Source organism: Leuciscus leuciscus (genome assembly GCF_965113295.1).
Source record: "Leuciscus leuciscus genome assembly, chromosome: 6".
Taxonomy (NCBI): Eukaryota; Metazoa; Chordata; class Actinopteri; order Cypriniformes; family Leuciscidae; genus Leuciscus; species Leuciscus leuciscus.
Genome location: NC_138730.1, coordinates 27,348,641 through 27,363,730, shown reverse-complemented (window position 1 = coordinate 27,363,730; position 15,090 = coordinate 27,348,641). Strand labels below are relative to the sequence as shown.

The window sequence follows — 15,090 nt, the reverse complement described above, 5'->3', positions numbered from 1 at the left end:
TGGCTCAGTGGTTGCATGTCATCATGCTGAACAGCTCAGCTGAGCCCAGATGGATGATGCTGTTATCACAGAAGTCCACATTCATCAAATGTATGTAAAAATCAATCCATTAAGGAGATGTATGCTCTATACTCAGCAGAATTTAATGGAGTATCTTGTCAGGTATTCAGATAGCTCTTAGTGACTCCATTTATTGAGCTGGTTTGGTTCTTTGAGCATAAAAGCGCATGCATTTATTTTGGTTTTGCAGTGCCATTTGCTTTAAAATAGACAAAAAGCCTCACAAATCACAAACTCATAATCAGAAAAAGCTTTATTATGTGTTAGCACACACAATTTTGTTTTGGTGACATCCGAAAAAGCTTCCAGTACAAAGAGACAACAACAGTACACAGATAGTATAAAAAATATAGGTAACACTTTATTTGGATGGTCCCTTTAGAACATTCAGTTAACTATGAGTAACTTTGCAGCTACATGTCAACTAACTCTCACTAGAGGATTAGTGGAATATCTGCTTAATATCTGCAAACTCTTTTTTTTGATGGTCCTCCACTGACACTGTACTGACTATAAGTAACTTTGCAACTACATGTCAACTTAGTCTAACCCTAACCCTACTAGTCTACTCATACTCTACTAATACTCTAATGAGAGTTAGTAGACATGTAGGTGCAATGTTTGTTAGGATAGGACAATATTTGGCCGAGATACAACTATTTGAAAATCTGGAATCTGAGGGTACAGAAAAATCAAAATATTGAGAAAATCGCCTTTAAAGTTGTCCATTTCTATTGGCGATAGTGCTGCATCCATTCACAAAAATAAATGTTTTATATATTTAAGGTGGGAAATTTACAAAATATCTTCATGGAACATGATCTTTACTTAATATCCTAATGATTTTTGGCATAAAAGAAAAATCTATTATTTTGACCCATACAATGTTTTGTTGGCTATTGCCACAAATATACCCGTGCAACATAAGACTGGTTTTGTGATCCAAGGTCACATATATTTAAATAAAAAAGAGAAATTTGTATGTACAGGTGTGCTATATACAAATAATGGAATAAGAAGAAGTAGGGTATTGTCAAATAAATATAAGTGATATTGATCTTTGCACAGTGTTCAAATCCAGTGAGGGATCCAGGGTGATTTTCTTAGCCCTTTTTCTCACTCTGGATGTTATTGGAGCACTAAAAATCCTCTTAGCAGTCTGAACCGTCCTCTGTAGTCTTCTGATGTCTGATTTTGTAGCTGAGCCAAACTAGACAGTTATTGAAGTGCAGAGGACAGACTCAATGACGGCTGAGTAGAACTACATCAGCAGTGCCTGTGGCAAGTTGAACTTCCTCAGCTAGTGAAGGAAGTACAACCTCTGCTGGGCCTTTTTCACAATGGAGTCAATGTGATTGTCCCACTTCAGGTCCTGAGAGATGGAAGAGCCCAGGAAGCTGAATAACTGCTGCCACAGCGCTGTTCATGATGGTGAGAAAGCTCGTAACTCGACTGGATCCTCAAACTGTCAGCAAAACCTCATTCAGTAGCTCCACCCGCCTCAACCGTGCATTTTGGACACTGTCTCTGCTTGTTTGCAATGCAAGCAAGGGTAAATAAAAAAACTGGTTCTTTGAATAAATACAGCATTTTTTTTATTCAAAACACAGTGTGTGTGTAAGTCATAGCCAGCCATGCAAAGCACTTCATCTTTTATTACACAACATTTTGGCCTACATTTAAACGACAGGAAAAACTGAGCACCCACATAGCTACAATAACCTTTTTAACCTGTAAGTTGATCAAACTTGATACGATGCACTTACTGCCTCAAAAGCGAGTCATATAAAAAATAAATAAAAATCCTGAATAGTGGTGGTTCTACACAAACCTGCAATTGTCGCGGCTTTCAAAAATACACCTGCCACATATCAACATATTAGCTAATGCCAGCACCTTTGCGACTAGGATGACAGACGTGACAACTGACATTTCACTCACGTTGGATGTGCCAATATTTGTGTTATATTTCCATAGGCCGTATTATATTTGAATTCATGATTGGTTGACTGCAAAATTAAAATCTTAAACAAAAAGATAAAATAACGTTACTAGCCGATGCTAATTTCAAATAAGCATTTCTGTTCAGAACGTTTAAACTTGATTTCGTTTTTGTTAATTCTCCTGTTAAAATTTCGTTTGTTTTTGTTTTTGTTCTTTGAGCCGGTTCAGAGCCCTGATTTGAACTTAACAGATATCCCAATGTAACAAAGCACACATACGTTGTACATTTACTTTAGACATTTACTTTTACCTTAGCTTTCTTTTCCTATATTGACAGTCCTCACTTTTGTATGAAAATAGTTAGCTCGTGTTTGAACAAGGTCCAGCTTATACTTAGAAGGAACATTATTCTCCATTATGGTCACTTTAAATTAAAGCACCTTCCAATAATTTAACAGAACAGTAAACATTCTTTTAATTACCAATTATTTACAGTCACTTAGCCTTCATTATCTGCCCCGCTGAGAATAAAATGAATAAAAGAGTTTAGACACTCCACCAAAACAATGCACAAATTCACTGACAAGACTATAGCTTAAACAGTTAAGTTCTTCTGATTAATGTACATTTATTGAAAGCATGAAGAATATATTTAGCCTATATCAAAAGTGCTCGCTGTCATTTAACAAAATGAATAACATCTTCATCATAAGAGCTATAAGAACAAATTAACAAAGGGTCAGTGCAGGGCAGGCTTTATTGTCAAGACCAATCATGATGCTCTAAGGCTCATTGCTGTATCTTCCCCTTCTTTCTTTACCAAATAAATGACTAAAATTATACTTCTAAAGTCAAGCTTAAATTGCTAATAAAAGGAGCCTTTCACAAATAATTTCAGGTATTTCTGAGGAAGCCTCATTTACTGAGACATGGCCAATGCAGAGCTAATATGTGAATGACCATGCTCAATTATAGGCAATCAATTCCAGTGACCAAATAGGAGAAATACAGATAAACCCCTTGTGCATCTCCTTCCCTGTACAGGATAAAATTGTCTCCATTTTACATTTGCATTTTTATTTTTAAGATATCTTTTCATGCAGACCTAGAAAGCATTTCATGCTGTGTAAATCTACCGTGTGCGTTGCAGAAGCATTTATCATGTCACGTGTTCAGAGAAGGTGTTTTATTCAGTGATGAAAATGTGAACTGCGACCAAAGAGATGATTGTTAAGGCACTTATGAAGCAGCAATCTGATACACTCAATCTTGAAATTTAATGAGACTTATACATGTAAATGGATTGTAATCACTATCAGGAGAAAGGAAGCTCAAAGAAGGGCTTTGTGTCACACACAAACTGATCAGTATTACTCAGAGGTGATCTGATGATGAATCTGTTTTTACCAAATGTAATGGAGCAACAGTCAAGGATATAGTCTCTAAATAACTTTTATGAGTTGTGTAACATAAAAAACAAAGATAATGAGCACTATAGACATTGCTATATCTTATTACATTTATTTTAAAAAAAGTACATTTTAATTGATTGATTGCACATGCTAATGTGTGGCCAATACAAACTGAACACCAATCTACATGAATAGATGTGTTGCAGGGGTGAGAAGCATTTAATTTCCAGTGAAGACTGAAAAAAGAACTTTGTTACAATAGGATATATAGGTTTCCATCAGACTGTCAGGCTGTTTTCCTAATTTTCCAAATATATATACATATTATGACATGTCACAACTAGTGAAGGGTTGGTGTCACCAGCTTGTAGTGCCATTAGCTAATTGGTTTTGTCATGTCATCTTCAATATGGCTCCAGAGAGATTCGCCAGACAGCCTAGGTTGGCTCAAAACCACATGCAATTAGGAAAAAGTGTCCATGGTCAAAGACGACAGAATTGAAATTGTGTATTTACAGAGGGTCAGGCACCAGCTGAGCCATTAGGCGGAGCGTGTGTGTAAATTAACGGGGGCTTTGGCCAAAAATGCAACAGCACATTTAAAGGACAAGTTCGGTATTTTACACTTAAAGCCCTGTTTACAGATCGTATCTGATGAAATAGAACGGTTAAGATTAAAATTTGGACACATGCTCCTGTCCCGAGAATTTTAGGTTTATTTCGCTTTTGTGGACCTATTTTGCCAAACGCGTCACACCCGTGATTCTTCCGTTGAGAGCTTGAATAATAGACACTCCAGCCCAGTTGGTGGCGATAATGCACCTTTGCCAATTGCAAGCAAACCACGGGCATTTCATTGAATACACAGAAGAAGCAGAAGAAGAAGCGGCGGAGTAATATCGTAAAGGTGCTACGGTCTCACAGCACGTCCTATTAAGTCAATGGAGCTGGACAAAAACTACGATAAAACCTGTTGGAATGCATCTTTTTCAGCGGTTTTTGATGGAACATATCAGTGAACACCCCCTGACCACTCGGTGAGTTTCACGTCTTTGTAAACGAAAGTTTAATGTGTTTTTAGGACGGAATCTTCCAGTGCATATAGACAACCATTGTGGGGGTGGTGGGGGGAAGCGAAATAAACCTAAAATTCTCTGGACAGCAGCATGTGTCCAAATTTTAATCTTAACCGTTCTATTTCATCAGATACGATCTCTAAACAGGGATTTAAGTGTAAAATACCGAACTTGTCCTTTAAACTAAATCTAGTAATAAAGTTAAAGGGATGGTTCGGAGTAATTTCAACCTAGGGTCCTTTGCACCATGACATCAAGCCAAAGTCCTTTGTATTAAAAGTGTCGATTGGGGCATTCAGTTTAGATCTGCTCATGTTGTATCATTATTTTCTAGCGTTTTACAGTGTTGCGCACTATAACCAATCACACACACGACTCTGTTGAGTTTATGAATGCAATGGCCAATCAGAGATGTTAAGATTAGTAATCGCTGAAACACTGGATGTTGTATTCAGTGCGCGAGCTAAACTCTGAAGCCAATCACAAACATTTCTGATGATTTCTTGAATGCAATGGCCAATCAGATGTGTTTAAGTTGGAACCCCGTACCACTCAAAATGCCGAAAAAAGTTTTCGTTCAGTGCTTAGATCTGCACACTCAAATCCTTATGCTTGCACTCACACTCATATGCTTGCATGTACAAATCATAGTGGTTTGCGAACATAACCACTTTAATAACAAGAGCGTTTATGCTGTGATGTGTAGGTTGTTGATAGGCAACACGTAACTATTTCATGAGATTCTATTTAAATGTGTTTATAAGGAGGAATCGCATCTAGCCTTACCCTAGAGTTGGTTTACCCTCCGCCTATGCTAACAGGAATGCCAAATGATGGCTTTATCCAGGTAGGCTAGTATAGACCTCAGCATGCTGAGAGAAATAATCATAATATTTTTTTACGTACATTCAGTGGATTTGGCTTTTAAAGGTCAAGTAATATTATTGAAAGAGAGGAAAAACATGGCTATAAATGAGAGCATGTGAATGTGCAAACATATGCAGTTGCACGAGATGAGAGACTATGCAGCACAATAGGTTAACCTTTAAAAAAGACTAACAAAATAAATAGCTTCTAAGACCCTGTAGGCAATCATCTACTAGATGATATGGAGATTTACCTTTTGAGCTCCATGACACTGACACAGAGGAAAGAAAAGAAAATGTAAACCAAGACAGTGTAATATGAGTGAAATCCACAAGAAAATTGATGAGGCATAATTGCTCATTTTTATGTTTTTTTTAATTGCACAATCAGATGGCGTTGCAAAAAAAAATAATGATCTTAACTTACAAAATATAAAAATAAATGCAGTCTGAAACACATGTATCAAGCTGCAATGGTCCTTGGGCTGGATAATAAAGGACCAACCTGCTAACAGAACATAATCACAGTTGCCAAGCACATTGTGCATGTGCTTGAGTCACTGAATCACAACACACAGCATAAATTTCATAATGCTTTAAATATTGGCACTTTTGATGTCTTATTCAGCAGATAAAATGAACAAGTCTGGTATATATATATATATATATATATATATATATATATATAAACACCAAAACAATATGTAAATTAATTACAAATATTTGAACCGAATCCTTGAGTCATTAAAATTAGCTCATCTCGATGAGGTTTCTTTTTTATGTTCAGCACAGCCATAGTATCAGCTTTCTCTGGGCATCAAATAAATGTGCACAGCTATGCAGTGTAATTAGATCTCCTACATTCTCAGCATCATCCACTTGTTGTCTTGTGCTATCTTGTAAGCCAACGTCTCACAATCAGTATCTTAACGTCAAACAGAAAACCTTATGCACACAGAGAGGTTAGTCCATACCAGCAGCAGCAGATTTCCTTGAAGGTCTTCCTCATCTCTTGGCTCCTGAAGGCATAGATGAGAGGGTCTATGACTGAGTTACACATAATGAGGATCAGATACATGTTGAAGTGAGACATGAAGCAGACGCAATAGGGGTTCCGGGGGCAGGAGATCATGAGGATGAGGTGCAAGAAAAACGGAGCCCAGCACACTACGAATACCCCCAGCAGGATAGTGATGGTGATGGCCCCCTTCATATTTGCTGCCTGCCAGATAGGGCCATTGCCAGGGAGAGCAGCAATGCGCTTCATGTGCAGCCGGGCTAGAAGAAACATGTGGACGTAGAGCGAGGCCATGAGCGCCAACATGGTGAAGAACATGCTGATAAGGCAGATGAGAACGGTGGTGCTCTCCGAGTACACGATGAAGAGCACGCCGGAGACCGTGCAGAAGGTCCAGATGCAGGTTATGATGGTGCCCGCCCGCCGCTGGGTCATGATGTTGTGGTAGCGCAAGGCGTAGAAGATCGTGATGTAACGGTCCACCGCGATGGCCAACAAACTCCAAATGGAGGCTAACAGCGAGCTGCAGATCATTGAGTCAAAAATGTTGTCCATGTTTTTGATAATGCTTTCGCGGTTGGTCAGGTTGCCCCCAGTGATGAGCGCTATCACGACCGTTTCTGAAGCATTGGAGACACTGACCAACAAGTCTGCTACGGCTAAACTGCAGATAAAGAAATACATGGGAGAATGAAGGTTCTTGTTCTTGACAATAGCCGCAATCACCAGAATGTTCTCCAGGAGACTGACGAGCCCGAGCGCGAGGAAGACCTCTGTGGAGATGAGCAGCTGCTCATAGCATCCTGAGGCTGATCCTCTCTCGCCCTGACCAGGCTTTCCCACCGGCAGAGCTCCCTGGCTGTGATTCCGGTATGAATGATGCAGTCCATGATGATGTGAGGTGTTCATTTCCCTGAATATCTGTGGTCAGTGGTTTGACCAAAAGAAAGCAAGCAGATAGTGAACAAGCATCCGTCACCTCCCCTCTGTGATAACTCTTCCTCTAAAGCAGCAAAAACATCCAACAAAGGGCTGCAAGAGCCTCCTACATAAGAGCACAAGATAAAAAATAGTGATAAAAACATGCAGACAGAGAATTAGACAGCGACAGCAATATCTGACTGAATCTGTAAACACTGACTCTGTTGAAGTGCACACATGCAATATGCAGTATTCAAAGTGAGGCATTCAGCCTCCAGAGTGCTCCGGGCACTTGGCAGGCAGGCGAGTGAGATACTCTTGCTCCCACAGCCACGGTCTGGCTTGCTGAGTGTAGGCCCCTCCCCTAGCTTTCTCCACCAATCAGCAATGATGAGTGAAGGCAAGTATGAATGGTGTTGCCTCTATCTAACAGATAAAATACTCTAAAGAGGTTGTTTTCTAAGAGCATTTTGGTGGCATGTCGTTTAAATAATGAAGTGACTCAAGTAACAAGCATTCAGTTTACCTTGTGAGCATGTTTGTGTTTAAGCATTTGAATTTGAATTTATTTATTTTAAAAGGGACAATGCACATTAATTAACATGAACACTCAAGTCCATTGTGTAAATGTGCCAGATTTAGCCATACAGGCTATTTTTCATCTGTAGTCCCTGGCAGGTTGATGGTAAAATCCACAAGTCCACAAAACATATAAAAACCATATAAAAACACATTCCAACAAACATGACCATAATCAAAGCATATTAATACAAATACAGAATGACTTTAAATGTAAGGAGACAAAAACAAGCCACTACTCCAAATTATGAAAATATGATTGATTATCCAATAAGCACTGTTTTATGGATGCAGAAAAAGAAGTAAAAGATGTCATATCTCTTAATTTTGTGGGTATATTCCAGCATGTGCAGCTCTATAAGAAAAATCTGACTGACCAAGCACTCCTTCTATGTGGTATTATACAATCCCCTCTAGTAGGCTAGTGGCTCTAGTAGATGAGTTAGGCCTATGATTTTGTCTAATAAACTCATTAAGTGGAGATGGGGCCATACCATGCAAAATTTTATACACAAGTAAAATTTTCGCAAATTTAATAATATTTTCCCTATTTAAAAAATCATGTTTAGTTAAAATTTTACAATGATGATATAAATTAGACATTTTATCCAATATTTTCAAAGCCTGCTTATAGAGTCTTTCTTTTGATTGTAATGTAGTCGCCCCCTGTCTGTGTGTCCAACTGGTAAGGCAATAATTCATATGTGAAAAGATCATGGCAATAATATAAAACTTTGAAGCTTCAGAGGTTAAATTATTTATAATGTGTCTAAAATTGACCAGATTAAATTAAATTTTATTCCCAAATTTTTTACTTGTTTTTTTAAATGCAAGTTGTGAATCTATTATTATGCCTAAATACTTGTACTCATGGACTACTGATAATTTTATTCCTGATACTATGACATCTGAATCTGGATCTCTATTTGCAGACTTTGATAAGAACATGAATACAGTTTAACATTAAGATGTAAAACATGAATTTAACCAATTAGAGACATTGAACATTGCAGCTGATAATTGTTCTGCAGCTTGCTTTTTGCTTTTAGCATGCACATACTGTATATAACCGTATCATCAGCATACATCTGACAGTTAACAGTAGATGCACAAACGTCCGGCAGGTCATTAATGTACAAACTGAACAACAACGGTCCCAAGATTGCACCTTGGGGTACACCAGAATTAACAACTATTTGTGAAGTCTTATTGCTTACCCGGACACACTGTTTTCTATCAACAAGGTATGATCTTATCCATTTAATTACCTCTGGTGAGAAATTATAATTTGATAACTTATTAATTAAAATCTCATGATTTACTGTATCAAAAGCTCTCTTTAAATCTAGTTACAAACAGCAAAGCAGTGTTACTCGTCTCCAAGTAACACACAGTGGTATTTCGTTACTGAATTAATCAATGTTTTGAATGAATTGGTTAAATAAATGATTCAGAGTCACTCATAAAGGCAGTCACTTGATTCGTTTCTGAATGAATCAGTGTTTTGAATGTATCGGTTAGGCTATTTGAATGATTTAATTATTCACTCATTAAAGGGTTAGTTCACCCATGCAAAAAAGAAGTTTCTGTCAATAATTACTCACCCTCATGTCATTCCAAACCTGCAAAACCTGAATAAAGTCTTTATTTTTGTTTGTTTTTTTGTGCACAAAAAGTATTCTCGTTACTTCATAACTTTAAGGTTGAACCACTGTATTCACATGGACTATTTTAACAATGTCTTTACTACCCTTCTGGACCTTGAAAGTTGCAATGACGTTGCTGCCTATGTGGGGTCAAAAAGCTCTTGGATTTCATCAAAAATACCTTAGTTTGTGTTCCGAAGATGAAGGTCTTTTATGACAGATTTTTTTTTCCTTTTATTTTACTTTTATGAGTAATTTATGACAGAAATTTCATTTTTGGGTAAACGAACCCTTTAAGACAGTCACTTGTTTCGATTCTGAATTAAGTAATGTTGTTGCTGAACAAATTGAATGAGTGGCTGGTTCGCAGTGCTGTCAGAACTGAATATACACTGCTCAACCAATCAAATTCTATAGGACCAGAACTAACTGTTGTATAATATGCAATATTGCCTGTAGTTTTATTTACAGGTTTGACAGCATCTAACAAATCACCTCATTTGCATTTTACGGATGCTTAATGAGGCTCATGAATCAGAGCTGACTCCTCTCTCTTTAGCCTTTTGATCATTCAGTTTTATGTCCAAACGTAGAAAATCAATTACAGTCAGAAGAGCCTGATTAAAGGGATTGACCCTTTCTGTGATCACTACATGGGAAAAGACACTACGAATACTGCACAAACAACAGCTAATCCTGCTTCGTGAAGAGGAAATACAAACAGTTTTTCAATGAGCAAAAAAGAGAAACAGGAATAGAACAAACTGAACGGAATTTGCTGAGATAACAGTTCATTACATTACACAGAACCAATAACAAAATAATCTGTATAGCCTATTGCCTAAGTAATGATCCTAAAGTGAATGAATAAAATATCCACACTTTTAATCGAGCCTATTAATATAAAAAAAAAAATTGGTCACACTTTAGATTAGGGCCTCAATAAACTCCTAATTACTGCTTATTAATACAGTAGTTAGTTAGGTAGTTGTTAAGTTTGGGTATGGGGTAGGATTAAGGGATGCAAGTACTAATAAACAGCTGATATCAAAGTAATATGCATACTAATAAGCAAGTAGTTAATAGTGAGAATTGGACCCTAAACTAAAGTGTTAGCAAAAAAAATATTGAGCCTATATTAATATAAAGAAAAAAAATCCTAATTATATGTTTAATCAAAACTCATTAAGGCTAAATGAACTATTTTCTTTCAAATGCATTTGATGTAGTAAATAAGTAGTGCATGGTTAAGCGCTAATGCAAAGTAGCGAAATGATAATGGCACATTTACAATTGTATGTGCAAAAATCATCATCATCATAATCATCTTCTTCCACTTATCCGGGGCCGGGTCGCGGGGGCAGCAGTCTAAGCAGAGATGCCCAGACTTCCCTCTCCCCAGACACTTCCTCCAGCTCTTCCGGGGGGAACACCAAGGTGTTCCCAGGCCAGCCGGGAGACATAATCCCTCCAGCGTGTCCTAGGTCTTCCCTGGGGTCTCCTCCCAGTAGGATGCGCCCGGAACACTTTCCCGGGAAGGTGTCCAGGAGGCATCCGGAACAGATGCCTGAGCCACCTCAGCTGGCCCCTCTCGATGTGGAGGAGCAGCGGCTCTACTCTGAGCTCCTCCCAAATGACCAAGCTCCTCACCCCATCTCTAAGGGATCGCCCAGCCACCCTGCGGAGAAAGCTCATTTCGGCCACCTGTATCCGGGATCGTGTCCTTTCGGTCATGACCTATGCTCATGACCATAGGTGAGAGTAAGAACGTAGATTGACCGGTAAATCGAGAGCTTCGCCTTACAGCTCAGCTCCTTCTTCACCATGACAGACCGGTACATCGACCGCATTACTGCAGGTGCTGCACCGATCCTTCTGTCAATCTCCTGTTCCATCCTTCCCTCACTCGTGAACAAGACCCCAAGATACTTGAACTCCTCCACTTGAGGCAGGAACTCTCCGCCAACCTGAGAACCATGGCCTCAGATTTGGAGGTGCTGATTCTCATCCCAGCCGCTTCACACTCGGCTGCAAACCGTCCCAGTGCATGCTGAAGGTCCTGGTCTGATGGGGCCAGCACGACAACATCATCTGCAAAAAGCAGAGACGAAATCGTGTGGTCCCCAAACCTGATACCCTCCGGCCCCTGGCTGCACCTAGAAATTCGGTCCATAAAAATTATGAACAGAACCGGTGACAAAGGGCAGCCCTGCCGGAATCCAACATGCACCGGGAGCAAGTCGGACTTACTGCCGGCAATGCGAACCAAGCTCCTACTCCGGTCGTACAGGGACCGGACAGCCTTTGGCAAAGGGCCCCGGACCCCATACTCACAGAGTACCCTCCACAGGATGCCACGAGGGACAAAGTCAAATGCCTTCTCCAAATCCACAAAGCACATGTGGATTGGTTGGGCAAACTCCCATGAATCCTCCAGCACCCTGGAGAGGGTATAGAGCTGGTCCAGTGTTCCACGACCGGGACGAAAACCGCACTGTTCCTCCTGAATCCGAGGTTCTACTATCGGCCGAATTCTCCTCTCCAGTACCCGGACGTAGACTTTCCCAGGGAGGCTGAGAAGTGTGATCCCCCTGTAGTTGGAACACACCCTCCGGTCCCCCTTCTTAAAAAGAGGACCGACGACCGCCATGCAATGTTGCAGAGGTGTGTCAGCCAAGACAGCCCCACAACATCCAGAGATTTGAGATACTCAGGGCGGATCTCATCCACCCCCGGTGCCTTGCTACCGAGGAGCTTCTTGACTACCTTGGTGACTTCAGCTTGGGTGATGGACGAGTCCCCCTCCGAACCCTCAGCCTCTGCTTCCTCAATGGAAGACACAGTGGGATTGAGGAGATCCTCGAAGTGTTCCTTCCACTGTCCAATCATGAGCTTAGAATTATAAGGTTCTATCTCTGTTTAGGGTAGTTCTGAGATATTGAGCATCAAAGTTTTTTACATCCCAGCTGGCAATGGAGAGATGGAACCTTTTTATTTTATTAAAGGGGTGGTAAAACGCCTTTTTTCGAAGGCTTGATTGTGTTTGTGGGGTGCACTGTAACATGTGTTCATGCTTCGTTTTTAAAAATTTGCATTATTTTTCACATATTTAACCATTATTCTACACTGCTCTGTCCCTCCTTGTAAAAACGGTCGGATGATTTCCGCGTTCTATGAAGCCCCCCCCTTCAAAATACGCAATGGGCTCAGATTGGTTAGCTGGCCCAGTGTGTTGTGATTCGCTAACCTCCAAGTGCACGTTGTTCGGAAACGTCACGCCCCCTTATCTTTACCGGTAGTTTGTGCTTCAGTAAACAACGGCGTAAATATTGCCATACCAGTTTGAGCCCGAATCAGACCCAGAGAATGTTAGTGGAGAGGATCGAGCAGAACCTGTTCAAGAACGGCTGTTAAAGGACGTTTCAGAAAGGTATGTTTTTAAGACTGCAGATCGCTATATGACACTGTTACTTTTGTATATTTAGAACGATTGTAGCTAAATATCTGTCGCCTGAACTATTAATCCAATACGAACACTAAACATTGGCTTTACAACAGTAGCCAAATCAAACACAAAACCATGTTTAGCATGCCTGTAGATAAACAAGCATGTAGATAAACAATACATAAAAGCTATAATCAAAGAATAATTTACATTGATCACATAAACGACAACAACCACGAACATTCCAAGTTCGTTGCGCTGGTGATATGTTTGTCGGATAAGTATGAATTAACGTTAGCATTTAACAAACTGGTTTGTGGAGCCAAACAGCGTTGTCCTTCGTTTACTTCCTTGCTACAACGTACAATTAACAATACGAACTATTACAGGAAAACACAACGACGAAAAATAAATCATACTTACAGGTTGTGGCCCGTAAACAGTTTCTGTTTTTAAAGTTTGAACTGCTCCATCTTTCAGGACTAGCCGTTGTGCGAATCCTTCATCGGAGGAGGGGTTTATGTAAATATTGGGCTTAGTGATGTCAGCAAGCCCGCAGGAATGTTGTGTAGTCCCTACTGGCCGTTTTTTGTAGTTCTTAGAAATTGATTTCTTTAAAAGCAAATATCTCCCTTTGCTTTAAACTTTGAAAGTTGTAACTTTGCAGATGTTGTTTATGCTCAAACAGCAACATTACACACTAACTAAAGTTAGAAAAGTGAAATCGTGTTTTACCACCCCTTTAATAACTACTAACAAAATATTTTTTTTACAAAAATAACACCACACAGGCATTAATAAACACCTAATGGATCAGATTATGTCAAAAACTCAATTTCGACCAAAAGTGGAGATAGAACCTTATAATTTTAAGCTCATGTAATGACATCCCCAGTTGTGGTCAACAGCTGCCCACCTCCACTGTAAACAGTGTTGATAAGGCACTGCTTCCCTCCCCTGAGGCACCGGACGGTTTGGGTGAACTCCAACACATGGCGGCTGAGATGGGGGGTATAAGCAAACCCACACCAGCCCACCGCCTCTCACCATGGGCAACTCCAGAGTGGTAGAGAGTCCATCCTCTCTCAAGGAGTGCGGTTCCAGAGCCCAAGCCGTGCGTGGAGGTGATCCCGACTATCTCTAGTCAGTACCTCTCAACCTCATGCACAATCTCAGGCTCCTTACCCGCCAGCGAGGTGACGTTCCACGTCCCTAAAGCTAGTTTCCGTGTCCAGGGATCAGGTTATCGAGGCTACGCCATGCCGGGCGACGTCACGGTCCTCGTTTTTACTTCTAGCATAAAGGGTTTATGAACCGCTCTTAGTCTGACCCATCACCTTGGACCTGTTTGCCTTGGGAGACCCTACCAAGGGCATATAGCCCTGGACAACATAGCAACTAGGATCGTTCGGGTACTCAAACCCCTCCACCACGGTAAGGTGGCAGTTCAAGGAGGGGAGGTGGCAGTTCAAGGAGGGGCAAAATGAGCAAAATGTAAAATCAAATTAATTTTGAATCTTCCTCTTCTCTCTGGGTCAAGAGTGTCTCATCTATATTACAGGGACAAGTAACCACAAATGTATGCCTCAAAATTATTTGCACATTACATATAAATTAAATAAATGTAGTCAACTTTTACTAATTTTGCATCACTGGGTCACTGACTTGGGAATGGAGAAGGATACGTGAATATTAAATGGAAGGGATCTTAATTTAAACCAGAAATGACTAACATATATCTTTGATGAATCTATGACTGGTTTTGGACACTAGCTTTTTAGGCAAAAATGTAATTCTGTCAGGACCACTACCGTCAAATATGATTGACAATTAGCATACAATTTGGATTGGCGGTATGGTTCCGTTCTGGGCGAGAACTCCCTGCGCATCCATGCAGCCTAGCATGGATAAGAGCAGGGAGAGCAGCAATAACCCCCCTTGGGGTAAACAGAACAGAACCAACATGAATGTATTGCAGATATCATTAATTCAAGATTTTAAAGTACGACATAATTCGAGAATTTATTCTGATTCGAAGGGAATCAGAATGCCAAATCCTGACTGACGAGAGGAGAAGCTGGGGATGGAGGAGGGTAATTAGCTCCTGAGAAACGCGATAGCAG

At 40.1% G+C, this 15,090-nt stretch overlaps 1 protein-coding gene across 1 annotated transcript; it reads right to left on the bottom strand.

Moving 5' to 3' along the window:
* Positions 1–4,666: 4,666 nt before the first annotated feature.
* On the bottom strand, positions 4,667–8,631 carry mc4r (melanocortin 4 receptor). Its single transcript, XM_082172262.1, has one exon. It carries the CDS (start codon positions 7,283–7,285, stop codon positions 6,305–6,307), a length of 981 nt encoding a protein of 326 aa, XP_082028388.1. The 5' UTR covers positions 7,286–8,631; the 3' UTR covers positions 4,667–6,304.
* Positions 8,632–15,090: the final 6,459 nt, after the last annotated feature.

What these genes read in the sequence shown, in the direction of transcription:
- mc4r (XM_082172262.1), bottom strand. Translation starts at nt 7,285, where the DNA reads ATGAACACCTCACATCATCATGGACTGCATCATTCATACCGGAATCAC.